This window comes from Perissodus microlepis, chromosome 20 (genome assembly GCF_051167445.1).
Source record: "Perissodus microlepis isolate ML-2025 ecotype Zambia chromosome 20, ASM5116744v1, whole genome shotgun sequence".
NCBI classification, from domain to species: domain Eukaryota; kingdom Metazoa; phylum Chordata; class Actinopteri; order Cichliformes; family Cichlidae; genus Perissodus; species Perissodus microlepis.
In genome coordinates, this window is record NC_140480.1 from 10,749,828 (window position 1) to 10,762,076 (window position 12,249).

The following is a 12,249-nucleotide window of genomic DNA, read 5'->3' on the forward strand; positions in this document are numbered from 1 at the left end:
AAGTAAGAGTCTGTGCAATCTTTCTGCTGATGAAAGTCAGTCCTCTGTTAGTGCTTTATTTTCCGGACCCACTAAGTGAAAGGTTTGAAAATAGGTTTTAAGGTTTGGTTTAAAGCACACAAACTTCATTTCATACTGTTTCATAAACTCATGGATGAACTTTGAGTGTCACCAAAATACCACAGTCTTTTATCTCAGAAGCTAACGATGTAGACTATTATATTAGAGTTGTTCTGTTTGATTGTGTTTTGTGAACTTTTAATAGAATATCAAATAACAATGACAATGCGCTCCAAGATGTTCTCGGTCTATATTTTAAAATACTGAATATTTCATGGAGTACATAGAGCAGCGGTCCCCAACCTTTTTTGCGCGACGGACCGGTTCATGCCCGACAATATTTTCACGGACCGGCCTTTAAGGTGTCGCGGATAAATACAACAAAATAAAACTAGTACCGGCACCGAAAAAAAGAAGATTTATTCATAACACACGTGAAAAGACCAAGGAAAACCGAGTTAACGATAAAAACGATAAAAACCCTGAAAACCATACATTTCACACCTGAGCCTCAACTCTCGCGGCCCGGTACCAAACGACTCACGGACCGGTACCGGTCCGAGGCCCGGGGGTTGGGGACCGCTGACATAGAGTATCATTAAAGACTCAGAGGCAAATGCAAGTTTCATTAGGGTGATAATTCTGCAGAAGACCTTGGCAGGTTTTAGATGTGTCAGCGAGCGTCACAGAAAGTGAATCATAAACTTAATAATAAACCACACAGTTTCTCTGGAAATTTGAAGTGACATAACTCGAATGCTTGACTAGTGAATACTTGAAAAGTTGGAGGGTGTGTCTCCTGCTGGTATGAAGTCTGAAATGTTTTTTGTATTAGGGTTGTTGACTTTTCTGTAGGTTTTGCACTATGAGTTAAGAATAAGGACACTGACACAATTTCCTGCTGTACTTTTGCAATTTGTGATTTGTGTGCAATTTGTTTGTAATGTATGACGTACACTTTGTCAGACACCTGCATAATTAAAATCAAATAAGAAGAAAAAAAATGAATGGTGATTGGTTAATCACTGGAGAGGTGTGAGATGTTTAGCTTTGCGAAGGGCTACTTAAAGCATGCTTGTCATTCGTCTAGACACTTGCAATTCTAGCTGTCACACCATGGACAACATGCAGCAGACAATATACAGCGTCAATGGTAAGTGCACTCTGCCACTCAGATGTAACTTTAATCTTTTTCTTGTCCATAGGAAGGCGCATGTGTGCGTTTGAGCTGCTTTGAGTTTTGCTTAAATGAATTGATTAAATTTCATATGATTTTGAATAAACAGTTTATTTTCCAGCTGAAAGTAATCCAATTAAGTTTTATTCCAGCAGACATTAAGTGCAAAGAGTAAAGAAAATAACACTAATATTCTACCAAGTAATCTGATACATGGAGTTTATGTAATAAATATAAATATTACAGTTGTGAAGCAGAATAGGATAGTTTTTAACATGAATGAGAGAGGCAGCATCATTTGTTAAGTGATTTAGTTTGTTAAGTAGAAAGAAACAATTTTAAATCATTCATTGCAATATTTTTTCTTGTCCTGTTGTTTATTTTTTGTGTTTTCTAAAGTTCATTTTACCCAGCGGTAATCCAGAAAACCTGTAATTCCTTTAACACTGATTTGTAAATTAAAATTGATGGCTTTGCTGAAATTCATCTCCAAAGCTCCCGTCTTACCTTCTTATCCCCGTCTGTTCTCTAGTTCCTGGCAGATCTTTGTCATGTGTACTGTCTTCAGATCAGTATGGGTTGTGCCATCTGTTTTACAGGTACCACTAATGGCCACTGCCGACTAAAGTCCATGAACTTTGAGATTCCCGAAAACAGCATTTCCCATGAAACTCAGGGGCTTAGTAGGAACCAACTTGTGGTTCGACGAGGGAAACCCTTCAAAGTGACGCTAAAGTCTGACAGTTGGCTGTGGAATCCCTGCGCCGAGAGCCTGGTGCTGGAGGTTTGTTTAGGTATCAAAGACTAAGACTTTTCATATTTAAAGCAATACTTCTGATTTATAAATACCACACTCATACTTCTTCAAATGAAAAATTGCACTCAAAAGCATTCAGGAGCACCTTTGCATCAGGGCAGTGCTGATATTAGCAATTAGAAACTGTAGCAGCTGCCAGACAGCAACAGGCCAAAAAGGGGAGAACCACGCCCTTCTGAGGCATTGGGAAGTGTCACCACTTCCCAAAGGCAGTGGCGGTTTTAAACTGTTTGGCGCCCCGGGCGAACACTCCCTCTGCAATTTTTAGAAAAAACTAGTTTAGCCATTATATTTTTTTTTATTACAAATTCAAATTATAAGGTGGAAATGATGCTGCTGTTATCTTTATTTATTTATTTACTTTACCATACAGGTGGCCTGTCAAAGAGGATCCCAGTTCTGTTCTATGAAGAACAGTCCCACCCCCAGCTCTATGACTGGACAGCTACAATCTACCCAGGGAACATGCATCCCCAGTCAGTCATTATCCACATTTGCGCTCCTGTTCAGTCATCAGTGGCTCTGTATGAACTCCTGGCCCACATAGAGACCAGACGGAGCAGAAAAACTTATGTATTGGGAACATTTGTGCTACTGTGCAACCCTTGGCTGAAAGGTGAGTCCATGTAGCTGCTGCCACTTGCTGTTCTTGTCCACAGTCTGCTGTTATCCTTTTGTAGACGTAATTCCACCTATCACCGCTTTTCAGATGATCCAGTATACATGCCACTGGATGCCCATAAAGAAGAGTACATCAAAAGTGACCATGGGCTAGTGTATATGGGGAGCAGTTTAAATGTTAGCAAGCGTCCATGGTCATTTGGTCTGGTATGTGACCCAGAATCATAGAACAAGTCTGCATAGATCATATATAGTAGCATTATTAGCAGGTAACGTGCTAAATTTCCATCCACATGTATGCAGTATGAGCCTGGAGTCCTGGAAGCATGTCTGAAGCTCCTGGAGTTCAGCCCGCAACACCTCACTGACAAAAACAAAGATTATACATTACGAGCAGACCCTGTCTACCTCAGCCGAGTGATCTGCGCTATGGTGAGAGACAATATAGTATAATGCTAAGCAATTTTGTCCACAGTAAAAGGAAAAAAGTGAAGTCATTAATGTGATTCTTCCTGCTCTAGATAAACTGTAACGATGACCTGGGTATTCTGGAGGGGAAGTGGCAGGGCAGTTACAAAAATGGTGTGAAGCCTACAGACTGGAGTGGCAGCGCTGACATCCTTCTCCGCTGGGCCTCATCCAAATGCAGACCTGTGCGTTATGGCCAATGCTGGGTCTTTGCATCCGTCCTCTGTACAGGTAGGATGTGTGTTTAGGACGAGATCATTGGTGAAATCTGTGTTTGATTGAGTTATCTCCTGTGCAGAGCTGTTGTTCTACGTCTCATGGAGTTCTAGATTTGTTGACCTAAATCTGTCTTAATTTCTCTACAGTACAGAAGTGATACCAGTATTAGTCTCAAGAATTGTCCAAACAAGTCAGCACAGACCCAAAATCTAAATATATACAGGCGAGTCCACACAGGATGGATTAAAGTTGCTCTTGTGCTGCTTAAAATGCTGTAGATTGACAGAATTCCATCATATGCCCCTTGATTGTTAGATCAATTATTGGATCTATTTTCTTTCTTTGAAGGGACATACCATTTACACTGCATTCCCATGGTAACTTGCCATAGGCATTATGTCAGCATTGCTATGTGATTATTGAAAATATGGTTTTTAAATTATATTAAAGCCTTTTTTTTCCTCTCTCCAGTAATGAGAGTTCTAGGGATTCCCTCCAGGGTGGTAACAGTTTTCAACGCAGCTCATGATGGAAATGGCAACATGATAATTGAAGAGTTTTACACGAGAACAGGGGAGAAGTTCGGCATGTCAAAGGACAGCATTTGGTTGGTGTCACTTGCTCTTAACCATAAATATACAATTTCTTTTTGTAACTGGTTAAATATCTGGTTCTTGCAATCTGCACTCGGTGACTTCTTTAATAGCTACAGGTGTTCACTTTCTTGGAGAATTCTTCAAGGTGGCAGCAAGGCAACAGTAACTCAATTAACCAGAAACTGCTTATAGAAGAACCGACTCTCAACAGCAGCAGAAGAGTGCACTTGTCAGCAGAGAACAAGAAACTAAGGATACAATTCACACTGGAATAATACACATAAGAAATATTGGAAAAATGTTTTCTAGTCTGATGATTCTCAATTTCTTCTACAAGATTTGGATGGTAGGGTCAGGATTTGTCATAAAACATCATGACTGGAAGGATCCATTCTGCCTCGTATCAATGGTTCAGGTTGCTGCTGGTGGTGTAATGGTGTGGTGGATCCTTTCTTGGAAACTTTGGGCACCTTAGTACAAACTGAGCATCATTTAAACACCACAGCCTGCCTGAGTATTGTTGCTGACCAAGTCATCCACTTAGCACAGTGTCCCTATCTTCTGATGGCTGTTTCTAGGAGGATAACACACCATGTCACAAAACTCAGATCATCTCAAAATGGTTTTTTGACCATGACAATGAGTTCATTGTACTCAAACGGCCTCCACTATCACCAGATCTCAATCCAACAGATCACCTTTGGGATGTAGTGTAATGACAAATTTACATTATAGATGAAGCGACAAATCTACAGCAACTGAGCGATGCTGGAGTAAAATCTGTGAGGAAGCAGCTTGTTGAATGTGAAACACAAATAAATTAAGGCAGTGCGCAAAGCAAAAGAGGGCCCAACCTGCTACTAGCACAGTGTATCTAATAAAGTGGCTTTCAAAATAATTGTGTAACTTGCTAAAAGGACTTTTTACTACTACAAATATTTTTCTGTTTTGTAAAATTAACCTGACTGTTCTGTATATTAATTGTATATGCACATCATCTGTAGTTATCTCTACTTGACCTCTTGCAGGAACTTCCATGTGTGGGTGGAGTGCTGGATGAGGAGACCAGATCTTGGTGCACGGTGTGACGGTTGGCAGGTAGTGGACCCAACACCGCAGGAAAAGAGTCAAGGTACATGTAGGCCCCTGCTCCAAATAGCTGTCAAAATGATGCTCTTTATAGATTGCATTGATTTCTTTCTACTTTTTTGAGTAACTAAGTAAATGATTTGAGTTCACCTACCTGATTAAAACGTTATGTTTGACAAAAGAGTGTCTTTCTTGAGGTGGAAAGTGACGAAATAATGCAACAGATGTGAAAGATACTGACTGATATTTCTCTGTAAACACACTGATCCTCAGGGATATTTTGCTGTGGACCTTGTCCAGTTGCTGCCATCCAGCACCACTGGTTGGACGCCCGATACGACATCCCATTCGTCTGTGCCTCTGTTGATGCGGATGTCGTAAGGTTAATTGTGCACAACGGACTGGTGGTGGGAAAGACGGTGGACACAGAGTGTGTGGGAAAGCTCATCTACACCAAAAGCATCGGATCAGATAAACCAGAGAATCTGATGCTGACATATAAACCTGACAAAAGTAAGAGAATGTGCTCAATCTATCTCTGAGGCTTGTCATAGCAAAACGTTTCTCTTATAATTTTTAAAAAGCTAAAGATCTTCAGCAATTGTTCCTTGAAAAACAGACACTTTCTGTAATGAGAAAAGAAGTACAAGTAGTTTTATTTCTGCTTTTTCTTTCAGGAGGAAACACATCAGTCTGTGCAAGAACACTGCAACACCAAGGTCAGTGTCTGTACCCCAGAGCACCCCCAACAACCTTTAAGACTCCCCTTATTGCCATCGGGGGCTAAGCTAAATTGTTAACACATTCATGTGTTAACTCAGTCACCGGGCGCTTTGCTAGGTTTTAAAGGCTAGATGTTACAGTGCCTAACCTGGTGCATTCAGTCCTCAGTGCAGGTTCTTCCCAGGTGGGTGCGCCTTCCATGTGGAGCTATTGGGGACAGCTGTCTTCTTAACATGCATGTCTGGCAATCTGGGAGTCAGTATTTTCCCATAGTGAGAGTTGAAACGAATGCTATGAAGGAGAACCTATAATATAAAACCTATAATATATATATATATATGCGTGTGTGTGTGTGTGTGTGCGTGTGTGCGTGTGTGTGTGTGTGTGTGTATAATTTCCAGACACCTTTAATCATTTAGGGTTTAATCTAGAACGAGCTAGATTGTTCAAGGGGTGAAAATCAAACCAGCACTAGTCGCATATCTTTAACCTGAAACAATGTACATGTTATTACCAGGTACAATGTCACCCAATTTGAACGTGACCCTAAAAATAGTTGGGGTGCCAAAACTGGGTGAGCCCATCCACATATGTGTGACCATCACAAACCAGTGCAAGAACCCCAGGGTTCTGGTGGGACACATCAACGCTCAGGTGAAAGAGTACGACAGCAGCCCGCGTGAGGCCTTCTGGGACGCACAAACAGAGGTGCAGATACAGCCATTTTCAGGTGACTGAATACATTCATGATTCCAGTACATTTACTATTGTACTGCTTATATATAGATTAGTGTTTGATAAACAAAGTAACTAACCTTCCCTTTGATTTGCTTTGTTTCTTCCCTTTCCCATGACGTTTTCCTCATCCCCAGTGACAACACTCAGTCACAGCATCTCTCATTTTAAATATCAGTCATTCCTGGCTGGTGATGATATTGTGAACTTGGCAGTGGTGCTAAAGGACATGAGGACCAAAGAAACATTTCTGGCTGCTGAAGAGTTCAGCATAAGCCCTCCACAAATAACCATACAGGTACAACAACATCCCCCCTCCTGCCTCTGCAACTCACAAAGTATTATATATGAATTACATAGCACTGTCTTCCTTTCTCTTCCTTCCTCATCTTCCTCACTTTTATCTTTTTCATGGCTGTCAGCTGAATATGACAGGATCAGGTTATTATTGTAATGAAGAACAAAGTCAAAATCACATCAAAAGAGCATGCACAACAACAGTCTCTCTAACACAGTTTGGTGACCTAAATCAAATTACCTTTCACATTATGATGTCAGTCAACTGATAATATGTCGGCCTTGCAGGAAAAGATTCAGTAAAAGAAATACATTTCTTTTGCTGTTCCCTGATCAACTATATTCATTCACTTTACACCATATATTAAATTCCAAAGCCTATTTAGTGTAATTAATGAGCTTTGTTAGGCTCACCAAAACTAGAAAATAAAGACTCACTTTCTGGTCAAGCATTCAGATGGTAGGGTCAAAATTTAGTGTAAAAAATCTGAAAGCATGGATCCATCCTGCCTTGTATCAATGGTTCAAGCTGATGTTGGTGTAATGATGCAGGGGATATTTTCATGAAAAAATCTGCTAGCCTTAGTACCAACTGAGCATTTTATTTTAGTTTAAACACCACAGCCTACAGTGTTGCTGACCATGACTATCCTTTTGTGTGAGCACAGTCTACACCATGTCACAAAGCTCAAACAATGTCAAACTGGTTTCTTGAACATAATGATGAGTTCACTGTACTCAAACAGCCTCCACGGTCACCAGATCTCAGTCCAACAGATCAAGTTTAGGGTGTGTTGATATAAAAAAAAAAAATCACATTATGGATGTGTAGCCGACAAATCTACTGCAGCTGTGTGATGCTATCATGTCAACATGGACCAAAATGTCTGAGGAATGAAGTAGTTGACGACTGTCAAGATGACATGTTTTCAGTATTCAGTAGACTTTAGATGTTTCTCAATAATCTTTTTCTTTCATTTTCCTATTTACACATTATTTTAATTTTTATCGGCATGTTACGGTATTCAAATTTGGAGTGATACAAGTGTTAGAGTAAAGGTCATGAAGCGTTACGATCACGGGCTCACTAAAAACCATATTCTTTACTCTCAGTCAGTAAGCTCTCACAGTCTTATCACTGGTCCTCCTGGGCTTAACAGAAAACAACAGCAATAAAAACTAAAATTTACAAGAAGAAGACGGGCATTGTGCAATGTACATATGAATATACAGAATTATACACTGCTTAAAAGATTAAAGGAACACTTTGAAAACACATCAGATCTCAGTGCTGAATATCTATAGTGACACGGACTGGCCGTGTGTTTGGAAAAGGCGCCACATCATTTCATGGAAAGTGAAAAAATGATACGGTAGGGTAGTCATTTTGATGAAATTTCATAGCGTGGCAGATGGTGTCCTGGGTGGGATCTCCTCCCACATATGGACATGGGCTTTACTGAGCTCCTGGACACTCTGAGGTGCAACTTGTTACACCCTTTTATGTCTGTCACATGTGCTCAGGGTGAACTTGCTCTTATGTGTATTCTATGGCAAATGCCAATCAGGCTCCATGATGCCAGGCAATGAACACAGGGCCCTTTAGAGGTAGAGGATGTCGGGCCCTCAGGCCACTCTCATGAAGTTTGTTTCTAATTATTTGGTCAGACATTCACAGCAGTGTCCTGCTAGAGGTCATTTTTACAGTCTTGGCAGTGCTCATCCTGTGCCACCTTCCATAAAGGAGCAGACACCGGTCTTGCTGATGGGTTAAGGGCGTTGTACGGTTCTGTCCAGCTCTCCTAGAGTACCTGTCTGTTTCCTGGAATCTCCACCATGATATTGAGCTGGTAGACAAAGCAAGCCGTGTGGCAATGGCATGTATTGATGTGCCATCCTGGAGGAGTTGCACCAGCTGTGCAACCTCTGTGAGTTCCAGGTAGCACCTCATGCTACCATATAACGGCGACTCTGGCCAAATGCAAAACTAGTAAAAAACAAAACAGAATCAGTGAGGATGGAAAGAATGTCAGTGGCCTCCACTTGTAAAACAGTTCCTGATTGTCTCACTGTTGTCCCTATTTTACAGCTTTTGTTCATTTCATTAGGACCAAAGCAGCTGAAACGGATTAACCACCCTCTCTGCTACTTAACTGACCAAAAAAATATTGGAGACTTGATGTTTTACTCTGATCAAAAAGTATTAATTCCTTGATTTCTTTCACACAGAGTATAAGTCACTTTGCTAAAGAGCAGATTAGAGCCCAAAATGCTAATGCTATTAGCATTTTTAGCAGTGTCTGGTGAATCATTTACAAAAGCCAAAAGAAAGGTGGATCCATGTAACTCACTTATAAAACACTGCAAGATAATGTTTGGTGCCAGAGAAGATATTGGTGAAAAATGCTGTGTGAAGAAGAACACCACTAGCATTCAAAACTTTATAAAACACAAGCTTCCACCTCGAACTCATATGAAAACTTCCCACGCTTCTTTAAAAATATCCATATTTATTTTCCTTTTTTTATTAGGTTAAAAAAAACAGTATCTGCTACAATCAGTTTTACAGATAATTTTTTTCCCCCTGTGTGCTATTGTAATTGTGGCTGCTCTGCAGATTGAAGGAGGCAACTCTATCCAGCTGAAGAAGCAGCGCACAGTCCTTGTGTCCTTCACCAACTGCCTTGGCACAGCTCTGTATGAAACTATGTTGACTGTGCAGGGAGCCGGCTTGCTGGAGGGCAAACAAGTGGCCAAGTAAGTGTGTCAAAAAACACAAAACTATCTTCCCTTCAAAGCTGAACTGGGCAGATGTCTGAGGAATGTGGCCTGAGAATGCGGTCAGGTATGTTACTGCAACAGTAAAAACAAGTTGCTGTCATATCTGTCGTCCAATTTGGAATATATGTTAGAGCACCATTGCCCACAGGCAATTAATTTACTGTTCCATTTATTTGATGATGACCTGTTTACATTATCTCACTTTTATAAACGCAAGATTTCTTCATCGAGAAATTAGGTTGCTGAAGGTTCATGGTTGTTGTTTAAGATTACAAGTACTGTAAATCTGTGGCTGATGGTAAGGTGGAATGTCTTGAGGAATGTTGATAGGTCATAAAGTCTTGAAAAGTCTACAGTTGTGCCACACCTCCTTTAAAAATAGTGTTGTTTCAGTCATCCCAACTAAACACCTAGCCGTCTAATGACTAGCCTGTATTTTCAGGTTTGGCAGTGAGTGTATTTAGCTTCAGCTAATCTGCCTTGTTTTTTTTACAGTGCCAAATGTAGTTTTAAAAAAACCTAAAAACAACATACCTCTTCATAAAACCCATTCAACCACTTTTTTCCTGCATCACACAAAATATACAGGACTCGGTATTTTTTAACTATCCATAGTTTATTTTTTCCATTTCACTGTTATTATTTTTACACACTGAATTTCACTTGGTTAATTCTTCTTCAGTTTCTTTTTTATGGGCTTCAAGGATGTGTAAGGTATTGTAAATCTGTATCCATTGGCTTTTTATTTGCACAGACACCCCCGGGAGGAATGAATTAGCTAACAAGGGAAGAGATTATGCAGAAATAATGTATCTTGTTAAGATGTTATACATCAGCATTACTGAGACTGGTTTGGCATTGGCTTTTTGGCTTGATATATAGTGGAGAAGAAGAGTAAGGTCTGTGAGCCAGAAAAAAAATCTCTACCTGGCAAAGGTTTCCTTGAGAAATTGGTAGCATTACTCAAAATTCATCATCCACAACACATGGAGATATTAGGATCATTTTGTACTGTGGGATAGAAAATCCCTCACCAATTTCTCCTTTATTCAGTTTGTACTATTACTACCTGCTTTCGCCTGTGCGAAACATTAGATCTCCGAGCTCTGGAGCTGTACTGCGCGTGTCTTTGTGGGAGGTGAGATGTGAAAAGAATACATTTGTCTGCTCTGTCTCTTAGGATAATTCTCCTGCAGCCAGGCGAGAAGATAGAGAAGAAGGTGTCCATCACGGCTACTTCACCTGGCACCAAGCTGCTGATGGCCACTTTGTCACACGCCAACAACCCCAACATCATTGCCAGGTGGTACCACAAAGTGTCTGTCACAGCATAATGACCACGACTTCATCAGCGTAAAACAAATTAAAAAGTAACATTAAAGTAACACTTTAACCTTTTGTCTATTGAAGAATACAAATGATCTTGCATGAAAGAAAAAGTGTGATTCATTGTTATTATTATTCTGTCATGAACACAACTTAGGTGAAGGTGTCAAGTTTACAGAGTGTGTTGGTTTACTTTGCAGTCACTGCTTTAAATATATTCTACTTATTGTCCAAGATATTGTTTCTTTATTTCATTTATTTTTTTCCATCACACCTTCCAATGTTTATATGGCGTGCACACATATGAACACTGCAAGGTCAAAGTTCTGTTTTATGTTACATTAATACATCTTTGTTTGAGTTACCTGGGGGTTGAAGTACTGCTGACAGACTAATTGGACGAAATCACCTTCTTTATTGCATGGGGGATGTTTCAAATTTGTTAAATTGTTTTGTATTAGTTGGTTATATAGTAGCCATTTTTGAGTTTAGTTTATTGAGTTGACCTCTTTTATTTGTCTGCCTGTTTAGGTTTTTGGGTTGTCAATTAATTTTTATGTTTTGGGTCAATAAAACCCCTTTTTTGAATTAAACACCTGTGTCCTTTATGCCTTACTGCTTGGTCCCTGACACAGCAGCTCATGAATGTAGCATATTTCTTATACAACTGTATGTGCTGTCCTACAAAATGTGATTATTATACTGTACCTCCTTCTTCTATGTCTAAATAAAGACATAGACCAGCTTTTCCCCCAACTGCAAGCTATTCTTATTGAAATACCTTCCATAAATATATATAGATTATCAGTGCATGATAGCTTCAGGGATGCGATGAAATTTAAGGTTAAATTCCAAAAAACTGACGCTGGCACCGACGGCTCTTTCATGAAATAAGGCAAAGCTGCTGTCAGGGGAATCAAAGCGTGTGGTCAAATTGTTATCTTAATCTTGTTTTATCTGGTTGATTGAAGCCAATGCAACATTTTCAGCGTCCACTAAATCCACGGGCTTAGTGGGATTAATAAAATATGACACCAATTTGACCTTTTTTGAACAAAAGCGTTTGAAGTAAGGAGATGATAGCGTTGCAAGTTTATGTAATACACACTGTACATTTTAAAAACTGAAATGATTATAAAAAAATTTAAATGGAGAGAGTTTGAATTAAAAATAATATTGCAATATGTAGTTTGTGAAGAGATTCATGACCTATAAATGAACATTAAGTTCATGTTACGTTTCTACCCATGTGACAGGTAAAATTCTTATATTTGTTTTTCTTTTTGAATCGAAAATGCGAACCAGACAGCCTCGGTTTTATCATTTTTTGGTCCTTGATA

At 39.7% G+C, this 12,249-nt stretch overlaps 1 protein-coding gene across 1 annotated transcript; it reads left to right on the forward strand.

The window, feature by feature from the left end:
- The first annotated feature begins 1,169 nt into the window (after nt 1-1,169).
- Nucleotides 1,170-11,479, forward strand: LOC146364148 (protein-glutamine gamma-glutamyltransferase 2-like). The gene is made up of 14 exons (XM_084917556.1): nt 1,170-1,213; nt 1,837-2,031; nt 2,428-2,670; nt 2,764-2,882; nt 2,979-3,107; nt 3,197-3,374; nt 3,834-3,969; nt 4,987-5,090; nt 5,321-5,560; nt 5,725-5,766; nt 6,288-6,500; nt 6,643-6,803; nt 9,420-9,559; nt 10,764-11,479. The coding sequence occupies exons 1-14, from the start codon at nt 1,177-1,179 to the stop codon at nt 10,915-10,917; spliced, it is 2,091 nt and encodes a 696-aa protein (XP_084773682.1). The 5' UTR covers nt 1,170-1,176; the 3' UTR covers nt 10,918-11,479.
- Nucleotides 11,480-12,249: the final 770 nt, after the last annotated feature.